Genomic DNA, 20,252 nt, shown 5'->3' on the forward strand with positions numbered 1-20,252 from the left:
TTTTAAGTTATTCTACAGATGCACTACTTTCTTTAGGTCTTCTGTAGCAAAAAACCTTCTTAACGACATCTCAAGACGTAAGACCTCTACAAAGAGAAGGCCTTCTTAAAGCCTTCCATGGACAGAAAACCGTCTCTAAGTCTTCTATGAAATGAAAACTTTCTTAAAATCTTCCATAGACAGCAGATCCACTTATTTTCTTCTGTGGACAGAACACCTTCTTGAGGTCCTTTTCTATGGAAAAAATCTCCTAGAGAAAGAAAAGGTCCTTCCTTAAGGTCTTCTATAGTGAAACGACTTTTTAGGATCTTCTTAAGCTCTTCTAGAGGCAGACGGCCATATTATGGTCTTTTCTGGAGAAAGACTTTCTTATGGCCTTCATAAGATCTTCTACAAATAGATCTCCTTCATAAAGTCTTCCATAGACAGAAGACATCCATAAGATATTGTATGGACATCATAAGATCTTCCGAAGAGAAAAGACCTCCATACGATCATCTATGGACTAAAGACCTTCTTTTTTAAGGCATTCTATGGACAGAAGATATGGAAAAAACCTTCTATAGGCAGAAGACATTCGTAAGGTCTTCAATAGACAGAATACCTTCTTAAGAACTTCTATGTTCGGAGAACCTTCTTAAGGTATAGGGTGTTCCAACGGAGGGTTAAAGACATACGATTTTCTATTTGTAGGCAAAATACATTTAAGGCATTTTAATGACAGATGATCTTCTTAAGGTCATATATAGACGGAAGACCTTCTTAAGGTATTCTATGGACAGAAGGTCTTCTGTACGTCCTTAAGATCTTCAATAAACAGGCGGTATTCTACAGACAGGACTCTTCCTAAAGGTTTTCTGTAGTGAGAGCATCTCCTGACGGTCTTCTGTAGGCTGAACATCATCTTAAGGTCTTCTAAAGTCAGAATACCTTCTTAAGGTCTTCTATAGACACAACAAGACTCTGTAAAGGTGTTCTGTAGGCAGACGACTTTCTAAAGGTTTTCCGTAAGCAGCATACCTTCTTAAGGTCTTCTATAGCCAAACGATCTTCTAAAGATCTCCTGTGACCAGGAACTTTCTACAGGAATTCTGTAGGCAGAAGACCTTCTTAAATTCGTCTATAGCCAGGAGACCTTCTTGAGATTTTTTTATACGCAGAAGACCTCCATAGAGTCATTTATTGACAGAAGACCTTCTTAAGGTTTTCTACGGATGGAAGACCTTCGTAAGGTATATTACGGACCGAAGAACTTTATTAGATCGTCTACAAACAAAAGAGCTTCCTTAAGTTCTCTGTGGACAAAAGACATTCTTAAGGTCTTCTATGGACAGATAGCCTCCTTAAGGTCTCTATAGACAGATGACCTTCATAAGGTCTTCTTGACCTACCAAAGATCTTATATTGACAGAAGAGCTTCTTAATGTTTTCTATGAAGAGAAGTCCTTCTTAAGGGCTTCTATGGACAGAATACCTTACTAAGTTCTTTTATGTACCGAAGAACATCTTAATGTCTTCTATGGACGTCTTCGGTCCATTTTAAGGTCTTCTATAGACAGAAATGCTTGCTAACAGAGACCACTTAAAGGTCTTCTATGGACAGAAGACCCTCCTCAGATCTTCTATGGTTAGAAGACATTCTTAAAGCATTTTATATAGAGAAGACTTTGTAAAGGTCTTCTATAGACACAATCCCTTTTTATGATCTGGTGCAGACAGAAGACCTTAGACCGAATTTCATCCCAAGGTCTTCTATAGAGAGAAAACGTTTTTAAGGTATTCTATGGACAGAGGACTTTCCTTAGGACCTCTTCTATGGACAGAGTGCCTTGTTAAGGTCTTTTTTGGACCAGATCTTCTGAAGTTCTTCTATAAAGAGAAGACCTTCTTAAGGTCTTCATAGAGTGAATACCCTTTTTAGGGTATTCTGTAGGCAGAGACTTTCTGCTTTGGACCGAAAATCTTTTTAAAGTCCTCTTTTATGGACAGAAGAAATTCTTAAGGTCTTCTGTAGACAGAAGACTATCTAAAGGTCTGCTATTGACTGTCTTCTAGAAAACTTTCTTAAGGGCTTCTTTATACAGAATACTTCCTTGAGGTCTTTAATAGACCTTCCGACAGTCTTTTATAAACAGGCGACCTTCCTAAGGTCTTCAATGGACTTCTTAAAGTTTTTTACGGACATGTATTCTGTCCACAGACCGAAGACCTTCTTAAGGTTTTCTATATCCAGTGGTGCTTCCAAAGGTCATCAATAAACAAAAGACCTTTTTTGCAAGTTTTATTTATTTATTTATTATTTTTTTTTTTGAAAAATTTACGACCCACTCTAGTCATCCATTGCAAATAAAATTCAAGGCTGCACCCCTTTTTTTGGTTTTCACTTTAAATTAACACAAGAAGGCAAGAAACGAGAAGAAGAAAAAAATACAAAAAAACAGACTTAAAGCCGCTTTGGGACGACAACAAACAAAATAAATTTGCTTTTCGTACCCGATCGGTTTATTACCAAGGAAAGGATAGGACAGACAGAAAGATGAAGAAGAAAAAAACAGACAAAACAAAAACAACATTTTGTGGCTACTAAATTATCTTTAACACGAAACACTCGCCCAATGTTTCCATTTAGTTGAAGTTGCAACAATGCAATGCCAACAAATGGAGGTGGTAACCATCCTATGGGGAGGGGGTCGATGAGATCAACTGCGACTATATCAAGTGGTTGGTTGTTTTTTTGTTGCAATGCAATCGAATCTCTACCTTCTCCTCCTAACACAACAAATCAACTTGGATGGCAGGCGGGCAGGCTATGGGTCGTTAGTTTAACGGTCGCCGCAATCAATTGACGGTAACGTTTATTTTCGGCTCTTGTCTTTGGAAGGAAATCTAAACAAAAATAGCAGCAACAAGAATAACGGCGAGGTACAACCACATGAAGTGCCACTGCCTGCCCGGTATTGGCTTGTTTAAATAATTAAGGAAGTTGGCTGCATTGCAATAGGTTTCCATTGTTTGGCTCGTTGGCTGGCATGGTCAACGGTATGGGTGGTTTCCCAAAAAATACACAAAACGACATGATTCGATTGGGATGCATGGCATTTCAAATGTTATTTGTCGTGTGTCTTATCAACATCATTTTAACATATCACCCAAATGACAAAAAAAAAAACACAGGAACGGTAGTAGGGTGTTGGTTCCACCGGGCAAGCACATTAATTGCCATGCTGACACGCAATAATTGTTGTCCCTGGCGAGGGATGGAAATAATTGTGTGTTTTTTTTTTTTGAAGTATTAAATTTTCAACGAAAAGGATTTTTTTTTTATTTTTTTTTTTCATTATGCCATACAATTGGTTTTGATTTGAAATTTGAAAATGCTGTTACCCCAGACTACTATTGTATACTTCTTCATAGAGTAGTGAGATTAAGCTTTTAGATTAGATTAGTTGGACCATCAAAAAGTGATTTTAGGAAAGGCTCCTTGGGTCTCACTATGTCGCGAGTTAATATAAACCATGGCTAAAACTAGAAGCAGAATTTCAGGAAAAATATGAAGAAAGTGCGCATTGCCGACAATTATAGGACTTGAACCCTCATATAGACAAATTACTTGATGTATCAATGCCAAAATTAAAAATCATTCTTATTGGAATGTTTCCATCGAGTTTTGTTTTGACAATTTTTCAAAAGATAGATTCCCCTTTAAGGCAGTTCCTGTCAAATCCAACCCTAACTCAATTACAAATTCATTATCAATACCGGCAATTATGCACATTTTAATAACATTTCAACACTCATACATAAAAACGTCATTAACGGCTTCCCTCCCCCTATTCCGAATTTCCATTAAAGGTGGCAGATGTTTAGCAGACAAACAAAATGTTTTCAATGTTATTTGGAAGTTCTTAAATATGCTAAACATGTTTCAATTTTCATTAATGGTATCGTAATGTAAACTTCTGTCTGTCTGTTTGTCTGCATATTTGTAATTCCCCCATTGCACTTTACCTTTCAATTTAAACAACAAAAGGGAAGACATGCTAGGCGAACGGATGGATGGATGGCTGGCTAGATGTCTACTTGAATGCATTGATGAGTGAAGTGAGTGAGCGGATGGATGGATGAATGCGGATATCTGAACAAGTGATTCCACCCACACACAACAAAAGGTGATTCAATTACAAATCTTCTTTTTGAATTCAAAGAACCCAATGGCTGGCCAAAGAAATTTCCCACTTCTTTTTTTCATTTCATTTCAAAATCCCTTACACATTTCCCTCTCTCTACCTCTCCCTCTGTGTCTGGCTGTGTGTGGTATTGGAATTAAATGTTTCATCCATTCCATTTGTTTTAAATGCCATCTCTTCAACAAAATTTCAACAGCTGCCAAATTGCTTTAACATGAAAATTAAAGTGAAAACCAAATCCTACAATTTACAGAAAAAGTAATTAAGTGAAGTAGTACTCGGTAACTCTCGACGACGATGATGAGGATGGTGGTGTGAAGAAGAATATCCCGTCGACATGCAATTACAAAACAAACAAACAAGAAACCCAATGAGCAGTGAGGAATGAAAAAACCTATTTTATCCATTCAACCATCATAAACATCCTGCAAGCCTTACCCAAGAGAAATAACAACACCAACCATAATAAAGGCGACCACCTCAGGCTAATTTCCGCCATAAAGTAATTTAAACAGTTGAGGCAAATGATGATGATCGCGGTGCTGGGACGTAGTGAATGCCCAGGCAACAGGCAACAACAAAATTTAAGAAGTTTACAACACCCTTTGCCTAGATTTCTTGTTGTTGTATTTCTTTTTGAAAATCCCAACAATCCCCCTACTCAGTTTTTCGTGGTATTAGACGGCGCATATAGAAAATAGCAACATTTGTTGGCATTTAAAATGAATTGAAATTTCCAAATTAGTTTTTAAATGCATGAAATTACACCCGAGACGATAGACACAACAACGTTAACGATTGTTGCACCCAATAGTGAGTGGCCTTTGCCAACTTTTATTTGGGTGTGGATTAAAAAAAACAGACGACGAACTAGAAAAAAGCAAAACATAAAATGTACGCCCAATATCAGTTGGAATGACCATAAACAGAAGTGAGTTAACAGAATTACCATCATTTGAAGGGGTAAATAAGAATATTAACAAGGGATAGCCCAATTTCGGAATTACATATATCAGACGTTATCTTAGAAGACCTCGTAACAGACTATAAGGCCTTTTCAAAGAAGACCATGAGGTTGATCTCATAGAAGACAATTACATACATATGTATGTATATCTCTTCATATGGAAGACTTTGAGGTTTTCTCATAGAAAATCATGAGGTCTTTTCATAGAAGACCTTCTCAAAGAAGACCATGTGGTCATCTGGTAGAAGACAATGTGATCTCATAGGTCTTCTCAAAGAAGACAATGAGGTTATCTCATAGAAGACAATGAGGTAATCTCATAGAAGACCTTATCAAAGAAGAACATATGGTCTTCTGAGGGAAGCCCATAAGGTCATCTCAAAGAAGACAATGAAGTCTTTTTATAGAAAACCATAAAGTCTTCTCATTGAAGACCTTGAGGTTGATCTCATAGAAGACAATGAGATCTTCTCGTAGACGACCATGAGGTCATATCATAGAAGACCATGAGGTCTTCTAGTAGACGACCATGAGGTCTTCTCATAAGATACCATGAGATCTTCTCATAGAAGACCATGAGATCTTCTCATAGAAGACCATTAGGTCTTCTTATAGAAGACCATAAGGTCTTCTCATAGAAGATCATGAGGTCTTCTCATAGAAGACCATGAGGTCTTCTCATAGAAGACCATGAGATCTTCTCATAGAAGACCATGAGGTCTTCTTATAGAAGACCATGAGGTCTTCTTATAGAAGACCATGAGGTCTTCTTATAGAAGATCATGAGGTCTTCTTATAGAATACCATGAGGTCTTCTCATAGAAGACCGTGAGATCTTCTCATAGAAGACCATGAGATCTTCTTATAGAAGACCATGAGGTCTTCTCATAGAATACCACGAGGTTTTCTCATACAAGACAATGAGATCTTCTCATATAAGACCATGAGATCTTCTCATAGAAGTCCATGAGGTCTTCTTATAGAAGACCGTGAGGTCTTCTCAAAGAGGATTGTGAGGTCCTTTTATAAAAAATAAGACGTATTCTCAAGTAGTCCATGAGGTCTTCCGGTGAGAGAAGGTCATGAGGTGTTCTCATTGAAGAGTATTTGGTCTTCTCATCGTAAACGACCATGAGGTCTTCTCATAGAAGACCATGCGGTCTTCTCATAGAATATCATTAGGTCTTCTCATAGAGTACCATGAGGTCTTCTCAAAGAAGATCATGAGGTCTTCTCATAGAAGACCACGAGGTTTTCTCATACAAGACAATGAGATCTTCTCATATATGACCATGAGATCTTCTCATAGAAGTCCATGAGGTCTTCTCAAAGAGGATTGTGAGGTCTTTTTATAAAAAATAAGACAACTTCTCAAGAAGTCCGTGAGGTCTTTTTATAGAAGACCATGAGGTTTTCCGGTGAGAGAAGGTCATGAGGTGTTCTCATTGAAGAGCACGCGGTCTTCTCATTGAAGAGCATGAGATCTTCTCATAGACGACCATGAGGCCTTCTCGTAAACGACCATGAGGTCTTCTCATAGAAGCCCATTAGGTCTTCTTATAGAAAACCATTAGGTCTTCTTATAGAAACCCATTAGGTCTTCTCATAGAAGACCATGAGGTCTTTTCATAGAAGACCATGAGGTCTTTTCATAGAAGACCATGCGGTCTTCTCATAGAATATCATTAGGTCTTCTCATAGAGTACCATGAGGTCTTCTCAAAGAAGATCATGAGGTCTTCTCATAGAAGACCACGAGGTTTTCTCATACAAGACAATGAGATCTTCTCATATATGACCATGAGATCTTCTCATAGAAGTCCATGAGGTCTTCTCAAAGAGGATTGTGAGGTCTTTTTATAAAAAATAAGACAACTTCTCAAGAAGTCCGTGAGGTCTTTTTATAGAAGACCATGAGGTTTTCCGGTGAGAGAAGGTCATGAGGTGTTCTCATTGAAGAGCACGCGGTCTTCTCATTGAAGAGCATGAGATCTTCTCATAGACGACCATGAGGCCTTCTCGTAAACGACCATGAGGTCTTCTCATAGAAGCCCATTAGGTCTTCTTATAGAAAACCATTAGGTCTTCTTATAGAAACCCATTAGGTCTTCTCATAGAAGACCATGAGGGCTTCTCATAGAAGACCATGCGGTCTTCTCATAGAATATCATTAGGTCTTCTCATAGAATACCATAGAATCCTCTCAAAGAGGATTGTGAGGTCTTTTTATAAAAAATAAGACAACTTCTCAAGAAGTCCGTGAGGTCTTTTTATAGAAGACCATGAGGTTTTCCGGTGAGAGAAGGTCATGAGGTGTTCTCATTGAAGAGCACGCGGTCTTCTCATTGAAGAGCATGAGATCTTCTCATAGACGACCATGAGGCCTTCTCGTAAACGACCATGAGGTCTTCTCATAGAAGCCCATTAGGTCTTCTTATAGAAAACCATTAGGTCTTCTTATAGAAACCCATTAGGTCTTCTCATAGAAGACCATGCGGTCTTCTCATAGAATATCATTAGGTCTTCTCATAGAATACCATGAGGTCTTCTCAAAGAAGATCATGAGGTTTTCTCATAGAAGACAATGAGATCTTGTCATAGAAGACCATGAGATCTTCTCATAGAAGACCATAATATCTTCTCGTAGACGACCATGGGGTCTTCTCATAGAAGACCATGGGGTCTTCTCATAGAAAACTATGAGGTCTTCTCATAGAAAACTATGAGGTCTTCTCATAGAAAACTATGAGGTCTTCTCATAGAAGACCATGAGGTCTTCTCATAGAAGACCATGAGGTCTTCTCATAGAAGACCATGAGGTCTTCTCGTAGAAGATCATGGGGTCTTCTCATAGAAGATCATGGGGTCTTCTCATAGAAAATCATGGGGTCTTCTCATAGAAGATCATGGGGTCTTCTCAAAGAAAATCATGAGGTCTTCTCATAGAAGAGCATGAGGTCTTCTCGTAGACGACCATGAGGTCTTCTTATAGAAGACCATGAGGTCTTCTCATAGAAAACTATGAGGTCTTCTCATTGAAGACCATGAGATCTTCTCATAGAAGGCCATGAGGTCTTCTCACAGAAGACCATGGGGTCTTCTCATAGAAGACCATGAGGTCTTCTCATAGAAGACCATGAGGTCTTCTCATAGAAGATCATGGGGTCTTCTCATAGAAGATCATGGGGTCTTCTCATAGAAGATCATGGGGTCTTCTCATAGAAGATCATGGGGTCTTCTCATAGAAGACCATGAGGTCTTCTCACAGAAGACCATGGGGTCTTCTCATAGAAGACTATGAGGTCTTCTCATAGAAGACCATGAGGTCTTCTCATAGAAGATCATGGGGTCTTCTCATAGAAGATCATGGGGTCTTCTCATAGAAGATCATGGGGTATTCTCAAAGAAAATCATGAGGTCTTCTCATAGAAGACCATGAGACCTTCTCATAGAAGAGCATGAGGTCTTCTCGTAGACGACCATGAGGTCTTCTCATAGAAGACCACGAGGTCTTCTCATAGAATACCCTGAGGTCTTCTCATAGGAGACCATAAGGTCTTCTCATAGAATACCATGAGGACTTCTCAAAGAAGATCATGAGACAATGAAGACAATGAAATCTTCTCATAGAAGACCATGAGATCTTCTCATAGAAGACCATGAGGTCTTCTCGTAGACGACCATGGGGTCTTCTCATAGAAGACCATGAGGTCTTCTCATAGAAGACCATGAGATCTTCTCATAGAAGACCATGAGGTCGTCTCATAGAAGACCAATAGGTCCTCTTATAGAATACCATGAGGTCTTCTCAAAGACGATTATGAGGTCTTTTTATAAAAAAATAAGACGTCTTCTCAGGAAGTCCAAGACCATAAAATCTTCCCAAAGAAAGTAATAAATCTCCGTAGAGGTCAAAGAGATCTTCTCATGGATGCCAATAAGTTTTTTTATTCAAGGTCGGAGATGTTCAATAAGTTATCTCTTAGAAGAATAAAATATTTAAAGGTTATGCTAAGATTCTGTAACGTGTGTCTCTCATATGCTGATAAAAGTCCAGTCATGTCCAGCGCTTCCATATGTACCCACTAAACCTTAACTAGTATGATAGATTTTAATGAAATGGGATAAAACGATAGTATTGGGTAGCTTTTAACAAGGCCGGTGATATGTGTGATTGGCCGCTATATAACATCGGAAATGATAATTGATCGGTAATGACGATGGTGATTGATGCTCAGTATTGACAATGTTTTTAATGCAAAATGCGTAGATGATCGTGATCTACGATCAGCGGGAATAAAGAAGCTGGTGGACAATCGAATTAACGATGTTAAGGGAATATGTGAAGCTGATAGACAATAGAGTTATACGATTTAACGATGATCGGGAAAATGTTCATTATGGAGATCTGTATTCCAGGATCATGATGGTCGGATACGGCAATATGATGAATTTCGGGAACTCGACTGATGATGATCGGGAACGAAAACTGGATCTCGTACAAACTACTAGACATATCTACGTACAGGGAACAGACGTTCCTGTGAGGGACGAAATACAGAAGTTTCTGTGTGGGACTGGAAGACGAAACCTCTGTTTTGGACAGAAAACTGAATTCTCCTTGGGGAAATATAAACAAAATTCTCTGTGTGCAATGTATTGATAGGATCGCTACAATGTGTATTCTTTCCAAATTTTGTTAACTGAACTTCTTACTCAGGACATCCTCGGCGAATAGCCAGGGCCCTGCAGCAGCAAACTGATTTCAATGGGGGAAGTGACAAAATATTTGAATACTATTATTTGCTTTGGAGTCATTGGTGTTGATGCATTAAAGCGTGTAATAAAATGTGTCTAATCAAATATTTAAAAGACCTATGCTCCGACCCTTCAGAAAATACAATAATGAACGCAATGCAGAGATCATTTAACATGGACTTGTAAAGACAATTTCAGAGGCCATGTTTGAGTCTACACATATGTACATTAGGGATATAATTTTTTGCACTTTTTTGCAAATATCAAAAATACCACCACATAGCCGTATAGAGCATGAAAAACTATTATGAAATACTGTGTCAATTTTTCTCTACCGCGAAAAAAGTTTCCGCACCAAATGCATTGAAGTTCTGTAATGCATTTTTTAATTTTATCTGTCATAACAACATATTTGATTTTCATTAAAATTTTTATTTTTTTTGTAATCTAATTTAAAATCATTATCAAAGCGTTCTGGACCAATTTGTTCTAAAATCGCGCCATTTCGGACCATATTAGGATTTTTTGACACTATTGCAATTTTTGGTTTTTCTTTACAAACTCGTGAATTTTATGTTTATATTTTTTTAACCTATCGGACAAGAGAATATGGAGTCATTTGCAACTAATTCGCGAAAGTTACAGGCTGTTTTTGTTGACTTTGCCTGTGATAATTGTATTTTTTCTATAAATATTTATTCAAACAAAGCAAATTTAAAATTATAAGTAGAAAAAGCATCAAAAGGGTTTTAGTAATCAAAGTTGGTGCGGAGACTTTTTTCACCGAATCGATCTTAGAAACGCGTTTTCATTATTAGGACAAAATTCCCCACATGGTACTGGTGTTGTATTTTTGTAGAAAACAAATACGATTCTCACAAGCAAAGTCAACAAAAGCAGCCTGTAACTTTCGCGAATTTGTTTCAAATGACCCCATATTCCCTGGTCCGATAGGTTAAAAAAATATAAACATAAAATTCACGAGTTTATAAAGAAAAACCAAAAATTGCAATAGTGTCAAAAAATCTTAATGTGGTCCGAAATGGCGCGATTTGAGAAGAAATTGGTCCAGAACGCTTTGATAGTGATTTTAAATTAGATTACAAAAAAATAAAAATTTTAATGAAAAGCAAATATGTTGTTATGACAGATAAAATTAAAAAATGCATTGCAGAACTTCAATGCATTTGGGGCGGAAACTTTTTTCGCGATAGAGAAAAATTGACACCGTGTTTCATAATAGTTTTCCATGCTCTACACGGCTATGTGGTGGTATTTTTTTGGTTATAGCCCTAATGTACATATGTATTAAAATAATAACAAATATTATTTGAAATGTTGCCTGTTAGGGCGAATATCATTTTTATTTATTTATTTTCTCGTTGGCGTTGAACTTAAGGGCAGACATTTTTTTGCAGGTGAAAAAGGAAACCGACTATACGAACCCACACAACCACCAATTTTTGTGACTAGTTTCGCTGTTAGTTTGCAGCTCATCAGACATATCGGCTGTGGGAGCGAAACTAGTCACATAAATTGGTGATAGTGTGGGTTGGAATCGTCGGCTTTCCTATTTTATTGTTGTTCCTATTTTATTTTTTAACCTTTCAATTTATCTTTAAATTGTATACCCACAAGGTCAAATATCTACGGTAGGTTTTATGGGGCACACTATGTTACACTTTTAGAAAATTTCATTGTCTAAAATATTAAATCATTGAATTAATTTCGATTTTCCACATCTCTTTTTGTTTCGTTACAGCACCAGTATTAAACCAAATCATTCACAACGTAACTTGAAAAAGAACACTCCAACTTCTCCGTAAAATAACAAACGTGTATCCTGCTTTAATAACCTCAGCAAATACACCTTTAAATTTAAATAGGAAATCGCTGTTCTCCTCCCTCTCCTCACTCACAGACAAGTACCAAAATGAGAATGTTAATGTTACGAAAATTTTCAGAATTTACACACAAATACAAAATATTGCGTGGCATGATAGCCTATGGATTGCTGTGGCCTTGTGGTTCATTGGCTGAACAAACATTGATAGAGAAACGGACATTCCGCACATATGACTGGAAGAAATGTCTTAAGTAAGTTGGTTATTGTTTGTCGTCGTCGTTGTTGTTGTTGTTGCTGTTGTAGCATTTAAATTGAAAAAATAAACAACAATCATTCAGAACACGAATGGACGAATCATCCAACCAGCCCAGCCAACCAACCAACCAGCCAACCATTGATCAACAATAATTAACACCTTAATTAACCATTGGCCCATGATGTGTGGCTCTCTAGTCTCCCATCATATTGCACCGGAAACAAACAGTAAATGTGGTGGAGTGGAGTGGTTGGCGTATGCAGCATGCTGGGGACCATAAGACTGGCGGACAGACAGACAGCCAAACAAACAGACTGACTGACTGACAACGGCGACCATCAACCAATCTACACCCAACATCATGGTGAACAAACAATCATTAATTGCACTGACACCCCTGTGTAAACAGTCAATAAGAACAACAACAACACCATCACGACTTACAGTGGGTGGGTTGGGGCTCATGTACATACACCTAACATTCACCCACTCGTTGTTGTGTTTAATGGGCTAGCTTCGATTACCCGGTTGCCGTTTTTCTACTTATTTTTTCCCCTCTCCGTTCTTTTGTTCTTCTTATTGACAGATTCAGTTTATTCGGTTGTTTCTTTATGGGTCCCACAGTTTATGCATGGATGCGTCTGGCCTCCATTATGTGGCCACGCACTGATATCAAATCATCTTTTTGCAAAGCAGTTACAGAACAAGCCGGATATGATCCGATGGCCATTAGTACATTTCTATTTACCATGAGTCTGATGGAGGGCAAAACCATTAAAGAAGCCAAACATGAGGTAAGATGAATGTTTAATTGATGTGAAATTTGTTGTTATTGTGGAAACTGTTGGATAGATATCAATTAAATGTTAAGAATCCGAATGAAAGAATTCTGTATAAAAGTATTACCCAATATTTTTCGGTTTATCCGTTGAAGGGAGGAAAGGAATATTGGTTGTGAGTACTTCAATGGAATGACCACATCAAAACACAGAGGCTTTTAAGGACTTATTCAGACATACATCAAAGTTCACCTTAGAATATTTTAAAGAGGTGCCTTAAAGTAACACTTAAAGGACCCTACCCAAGTCATCAGAATAGCCGATCTGGTTTTTACAGTCGGTAAGAACCCATTGTGGATTGCAGAGAATGAAATCTGATAGAGCAAATTTAATTTTAAACATATGTTTGTTAAAGACAGTCATCTCAATCTACTCCATTGTTGAAAGACACTGCGGAGACTTCGGCGAGGGAAACACATAATATTCGATATTGATTTGGAAACAAACGCGTACAACATTAAACCATGCTTGTTATGATGAAATCGTATTATTTGAAAACTCCAGCCGAGACGCTATCCGAAGATCTCTAATAATCCACAACAACGAAAGCTGTTATTCGGGTTATCGTCATGAATGCAGTCTTCTCATAATATCGACATTCTGGAGGCAGAGCTATCGCTAATTTAATTGTTGTCTATGTCTATATGTACGTATGTATATTCGTTTTTCTCTTGGTCTATCTCCAGTTTTAGGAATGTGGCTGCTACGATGGGACCTAACCACGGATTTAGTCGGGGGGTTTGGTAATGGAGTTGTGTCGTGCGTACCTGTGTCGCAAGCTGGGCAGAATTCTGACGGCTGCACCACCTCGAGCGTAGCTGAACTTAAGCTACTCTGTTTTGTAGTGACAGCTGATTTTTCCTCAGTTTTGATAGATGGGGGATATTCTCCGAGGACCGCATTCACAGGATAGTTGTTTATAGCATCTATGATTGCATCCTTGTGAATGCGATTTAAACCTTATTGATGGGGTTGTTGATCTAGGGGTTCTCTGTTGTAGTGTTGGACTTCTCTTGGGGGTGGGGGGAGGGGTACGTAATCATCATATGCTGATTAGGATGCAACGAAAGTATGTCATTGTGCTGCTGTACTGGAAAAATCCTTGTCTTCTCATGTAGATGGTCCACAGAAGACATTAGCAGGCACCCTTTTGCAGTTCTCAAGGCGGTATTCTGACAAGATTGAATATTTTTCCATCGCGTTGTACTTATATTCGAGGACCATACTGGTGCCGCTTACCACAGACTGACCTATAGTGTTATATGTGGTCAACGAGGTTTCTTTATCTGCACCCCAAGTGCTGCCGGCAGACGACATGAATATACAGGCCGATTTCCCTGTTGTCGCCCGTAGGATTCACCTTGCCTGGCTTCAGTAGCGTGACCACCCTGCCCATTTTCCAGGTTGAGAACTTTAGCGAGATACTCGATACCGGCAAATCCAGCATTACCATGGAGATTCCATCATGGATATTCCAAATAACTTGCGCACCTCTTTGGATCAGGCAGCGTAACCTCGCCAAACTTGACTGACGTCCTACCTTCCTTTTTTCAAGGGATACTTAACCGTTGCCCACAATTCACTTCCTCCGGTTTCAATATTGCAACTCTTCAGATAATTTAACCACTTGTTCCGCTTATGCTCACCCACCAACCTGTTAAATTCCAGTGTCAACTGCCTGACTTTGGGGTCACTTTAGTTGGCATTCGCATTCGCTAATCCCGTCGCATCTGCTGGGAAATTTGTTCTCACTTTGGGTATTTGACGAGGATGTATATGGCAAGTGGCTTCTGCAGTGATGATGTCTCTGAACGTCCATTCTGCTATCCGAACATCGCAACGGTTGGACAGATCTCTGAATCGGTGATTTGTGAACTCTCTGAAACGCGGCCAACTAGCTTTCCCATGATTGATGACAGTGCGGCGTTCAGAGTTGATGAAATCAGACGGTCTGTTGACGGAAACAATTATGGTCTGAGGCAAGAGAATCGATGGGTTGCCTGCTGACGTCATTTGTCAGACCAGGTGGCATGATGGTTATATCTGTCGAGCTGTGACACTCTACGTTAATTCTGGTAGGGGCGTCTTCATTCACCGTGCAAAACATGCACCTATCACAATGCTCAGCCAGCACTATACCTCTCTGGCCGAAGAACGAATGCCAAAACACACGATGAGAATTAAAGTCCCCCAAGACCACCGCCTTTAATTCTCATCGCCAAAAGCGGGCTAATGTTTGGCCTATAACAGCTATTTATCGGCGGACGTTTAGCTACTCTACAGCGGTAGTTCCAAACCTGACTTCTACCCCCATTACGGGTCATTAGAGCCGGGCTCAAGCGAGATGGGTCTGTATTGAACAAACATGTGTTATTAGACTGATGACGACTCACTGTATACTGTGTTCACGCAGCAATAAAGACCTTGTTGTAGTCTCCATGTAGTCATCCATGCACGAGTCCAGAACAACACGCGAGATACACCCGCTCCCGGCATCACCGAAGTTTGATGGATGCGGATGTGACAAACTAAGCACATATAAATTGGTATTGGGTTTTCCATCGTCCCGACAGGGACCAAAAGAATACGGGATATGCTGCTCTCAGCGCAGAAAAACCATACAAATATAAACATGTGTACACTGAGGCGGCAGCCGTTGGTCGGACCACGGGTGTTGTGTGGTGAGTTGAATCTGCTCTACATAAAACAACTGCGTTTTTTATCATCCCAGCAAAAATTCGGAACCGTTAGTCATTATGTAACCCAGTAAATTGTAAACAAAAATAACTACTTATATTACTCCTAAGTAAGTTATAAGTACGGTGTTGCCCGACTACAAATCCTAGCGTTGTGTGTTCAACGCTCACCGTCGGCAAGCGAGTTTTTGTTAACAAAATAAAAATACAGATGCTGGTGCACATCTAAGCGTTTAAACAACCCTAAATGTTCGTATGCGTGGCTTGGTGTGTTCGGCTACAAAAATAGAAGTTCGCACAATCGAATCAAGCAGAGAGCGAAATAAAATAAATATATGAAGTGTGTTGAAATTGAAAACAAAATCCACCTCAACTGTTCTAAAAATAAATTGTTATACCCTCAGCATTTATATACACTTTCATACGGGCAAAATGTGCCTCATCGAAATAATGCTTATCGTGGGCTCCAACCAGTCAGACAGACAGACGGAAGGACATGGCTAAATCAACTACAAATAGTCACAAACGGATTTAGTCCAAACATACTTGGGGTCTAGTATGTTTGGACTAAATCCGTTTGTGACTATTTGTAGTTGATTTAGCCATGTCCTTCCGTCTGTCTGTCTGACTGGCTGGAGCCCACGATAACTCTCGAACGGATCAACCGATTCAGTCCAAAATTTGGCTTTCGTAATATTTTGTTCAAACTTAGTTCGAAGATGGTTTATATCGGTCCACTCCTTCCGGTACCGCCCCCATAAAAGTTCGAAAATGTTCGGAAAATTTGTGCGCACGATAACTCTTGAATGGAATACCCGATTTGGTCCATACTTTGCACGTCGTAAAATTTCTACTATCGGTCCACTTCTTTAGGTACTTCCCACACAACATTTTAGGAAAGATCAATTTAGGACCTGCTCTTGAATCCCTTTGATTTTTGTTGCAGCAATTTGTATTCACTGCCCCCATACGGCACAAGTTTTATCAGGGGCAAGTCTACACTTACTGAGAAAATAGCCTCCAAGTTGCAAAAAAAACCCCTATGGTGCAGTGGCCGAAGCGCAATATAACTCTCGAACTGATCTTACGATTCGGTATAAAATTTGGCCTTCGTAATATATTGCCCAAACTTAGTTTAAATTCAAAGATGGGTTATATCAGTCCACAACGTCCGATACTTCTCCCTATATTTAAAACATTACGATATCTCTTGAACGGGGCAACCAATTTGGTCCAAATTCAGTTTAACTTCTAAAATAGCCTATATCGGTCGTCCCCTTAGAGTACCTCCCCCAGAAAAGTTCAACATTTGTGTCTAAGTGCTGTTTCGCTGCTGTTCGAAGATCCTTTGCAAATGTATACCGAAGCTGTTCGTTGTGGTCCGTGAACAATTCCATGCTTCCTGACATACTGGTCAAAAATTATACGATGACCCGCTGAAACAACTAGTGGGAGTGATATCTATCGAAAAGCTTGACTCTGAAAATAACATGCACTTCCATAATGGACTATGTCGGTACATTCCTTTAACTACCTCCTCCGCTACATTTTTGAACTTTAATCATAATCCACATTTTTGTCGGCAAGTTCAAATGTTCAAAAAGGGGCACAAAATTCTGAAAAGACCCTAAATACATTCGATCTATCCGTAGATGCAAGTTTCAATTCAAATAGGGGCTAAGGGTATATCTCTGCCTGCAAATCCGACTGATACTTTCTTACTTGTTTAGCTTATTTTTCAACTTCTAGTGGCCACAGAATAACTACACAGCAAACTAATCGTACCGACATCTTAACGAAATCGGAACAAAATTCGGACGATACGTCCGATGTCTGATCCGAAATCGTAACGATATCTTAACGAAAGTTGTATGAAGTGGTTGACATAATTTCGGAACGAAATGTCGGAGCGACATCGTATCGATTTCGATCCGATTTCGTAACGAAATCTGAAGAAAATCCTTGGGAAATTCGGATAGGAAATTTCTTTCCGACATTCGTTCCGAAATCGGAACGAAATCGGTGCAAAATCTGAACTATTTCCGCTCCGAAAAATCGATTAGAAATCGGAACGAAATCTGAACGACGTTGCTTCCGAAATTGTTCAGAAATGTCGGACATCCGACATTTGGTTTGCAGGGTAGCAATTCAGTGCGAATGGGTTAGTAGGGGGTCGTGAAGTAGTTATGACAACGAAAAAGTACTATAAAAACCCATTATTTAGTAAGGATTTTGTTTGCTGGGATTATTTTTCATATTCGTTGAGAAGTCTTTTATTTGACTGTATTTCAAAAGCCACGCAATTATCAAATCTGTAACACTAGTCTCTATCCCATTAATCTATCTACACTTAATTTAAAAAATACATTAATTTAGTCATTTGATATATTTTAACTATGACACGATTCAAGTTTTAAACATAGTACATATTTTATGATTCCATTTCACGGAATTCAACCAGAGGTGGGGTCTAATTAATTGCTTGGCATTATCATTAATTAATGTTCAAATTACAAACTACACCAATGGGAGAAGTAATTCTTGAATAAGCCATTCAAGTGCTGGCTTGAAGCGTAAATTTACAGCTCTGTCGTTATGTTAGCTTTAACGGTAAGAGAACAAAAAACGTGTTTGTAATTAATAATAACAAAAATGTTTCCGCCATACATTGTAAATGTTGTCTCTGATTGCTGTTCAGAAGTGTTCTTAGAGGTTGAGGTTTTGATATTAACTTGGTAGGGCATATTTAGAAATCCATAAAATAAATATCCAACTTTCCATTGTTTGACAATCAACTAAATCCCCCCCCCCCCCACTTTCCTACCCCCCAATCCTACAAATTTACAAGATGTGAATTTTTAAACGACATTAAGATGCTCCAATTTAAATTGCAAACGGCGTCAACAAGCATCACCAAACAAGCACACATCACGGGTTTTTCAGTTGTACCACTCAACAAAATGCTACTTAACAACGTTGAATGTTGTTATCTACGAAGAAGAATGAACGAACGAACAAACAACGAACAGTCTTCATCACCATCAGCAACATCGACATTCACATTCATATATCCCCCACTTTATCCACTTCAACGACATCATCGTCATCATCATTACCATCGTAGCCAGCCAGCAATGGAGATGCCGTCATCAAGGGGTCTCGTGTGTGTGTATTCGGTTCCCAATGAAACAGTCGTCAGATACAATACATGACGGCCTATAACGTTCAAGATGATGACGACAAAGAGACACAATTGACGTGTCAAGTATGGGGATATACCATCATTGAATGGGCACTCTGTCAGTAACATGGAGACGTAAAGCGAGAAGATTTGAAGTGCTTGGCAATGATTACGAGGGAAGAAGCAAATAAACTCGTGTGGAGGATACTAATTCAAAAACATGGATAAGTTATTCACTGAAAATGAATACTATCCATAGAATGTGGATATGTTATCCACAGAATATTCTATCCGCAGCAGGTTGATATGTTATCCACAGTGTTTCCACCCACTCTTATCCACAGAAGATAGATATAGTCATCCATAAAATGTGGATATATTATCATTAGAAGGTGGATATGTTTTCCACAGAAGGTAGATATGTTAGCCACAAAATGTGGATATATTATCCTTAGAAGGTGGATACGTTACACAAAGAAGGTGAATAAGTTATCCACAAAATGTGGATAGGTTATCTAAAGAAGGTACATATGTTATATAAAGAATGTGGATATGTTATCCACTGAACACGGATGTGTTATCCACAGAACATAGATATGTTATTCACAGAGCATGGATATATTATCCACAAAAAACGGATATGTCATTCACAGAATGTGAAGACGTTATCCACAGAAGGTGGATATGTTATCCGCAGGATATGTTATCTACAGAAGCTGGATATGTTCTGCACCGAATGTGTATATGTTATCTACAGAAGGTGATATGTTATCTGTAGAAGGTGGATATGTTATCTACAGCACGTGGATACGTTATCTACAGAATGTGGACATGTTATCCACAGTGTATGGATATGTTATCTACAGAAGGTGAATGTGTTATCTACAGAAGGTGGATATGTTATCTGCAAAATGTGGATATGTTATCCACAGAAGGTGGATATATTATTGACAGAAGGTGGATATGTTATCTGCAAAATGTGGATATGTTATCCACAGAAGGTGGATATGTTATTGACAGAAGGTGGATATGTTATCTGCAGAAGGTGGATATGTTATCTACAGAAGGGTTATATGTTATCCCCAGAAGGTGGACATGTTATCCAAAAAATGTGAATATGTAATCCACAGAAGGTGGATTATTATCCGAAGTATGCGGAAATGTTATATACAGTAGGTGAATATGTTAACCACAGATGATGAATATGTTAGTCACAGAAGGTGGATATGTCTTCCCCAAAACGTCGAAATGCTATCCACAGAATGTGGATATGTTATCTACAGAAGCTGGATATGTACTCCACAGATGATGTATATATTACCTAAAGGAGGTGATATGTTATCAATAGAAGGTGGACATGTTATCTAAAGAAGGTGGATAAGTTATCCACAGAAGGTTGATATGTTATCCACAGTGTATGGATATGTTATATACAAAATGTGCATATGTTATCCACAGAATGTGCATATGTTATTGACAGAAGGTGGATATGTTATCCGCAGTGTATGGATATGTTATCTACT

At 38.7% G+C, this 20,252-nt stretch overlaps 1 protein-coding gene across 3 annotated transcripts in view; it reads left to right on the forward strand.

The window, feature by feature from the left end:
* plh (pasang lhamu) overlaps nt 1-20,252 on the forward strand; it is a 92,611-nt gene that overhangs the window by 60,933 nt on the left and 11,426 nt on the right. For 2 of the 3 annotated variants that reach the window (XM_073967943.1, XM_073967935.1), the window contains exons 2-3: nt 11,674-12,008; nt 12,600-12,807. In XM_073967943.1, coding sequence (XP_073824044.1) covers nt 11,845-12,008; nt 12,600-12,807 — 372 coding nt within the window. In that variant the 5' untranslated portion in view covers nt 11,674-11,844. The remainder of the gene's footprint in view (nt 1-11,673; nt 12,009-12,599; nt 12,808-20,252) is intronic. The other variant, XM_073967953.1, reaches the window with a different exon arrangement.

The sequence above is a fragment of the Musca autumnalis genome, unplaced genomic scaffold (genome assembly GCF_047663935.1).
Source record: "Musca autumnalis isolate F117 unplaced genomic scaffold, ASM4766393v1 scaffold_1, whole genome shotgun sequence".
NCBI classification, from domain to species: domain Eukaryota; kingdom Metazoa; phylum Arthropoda; class Insecta; order Diptera; family Muscidae; genus Musca; species Musca autumnalis.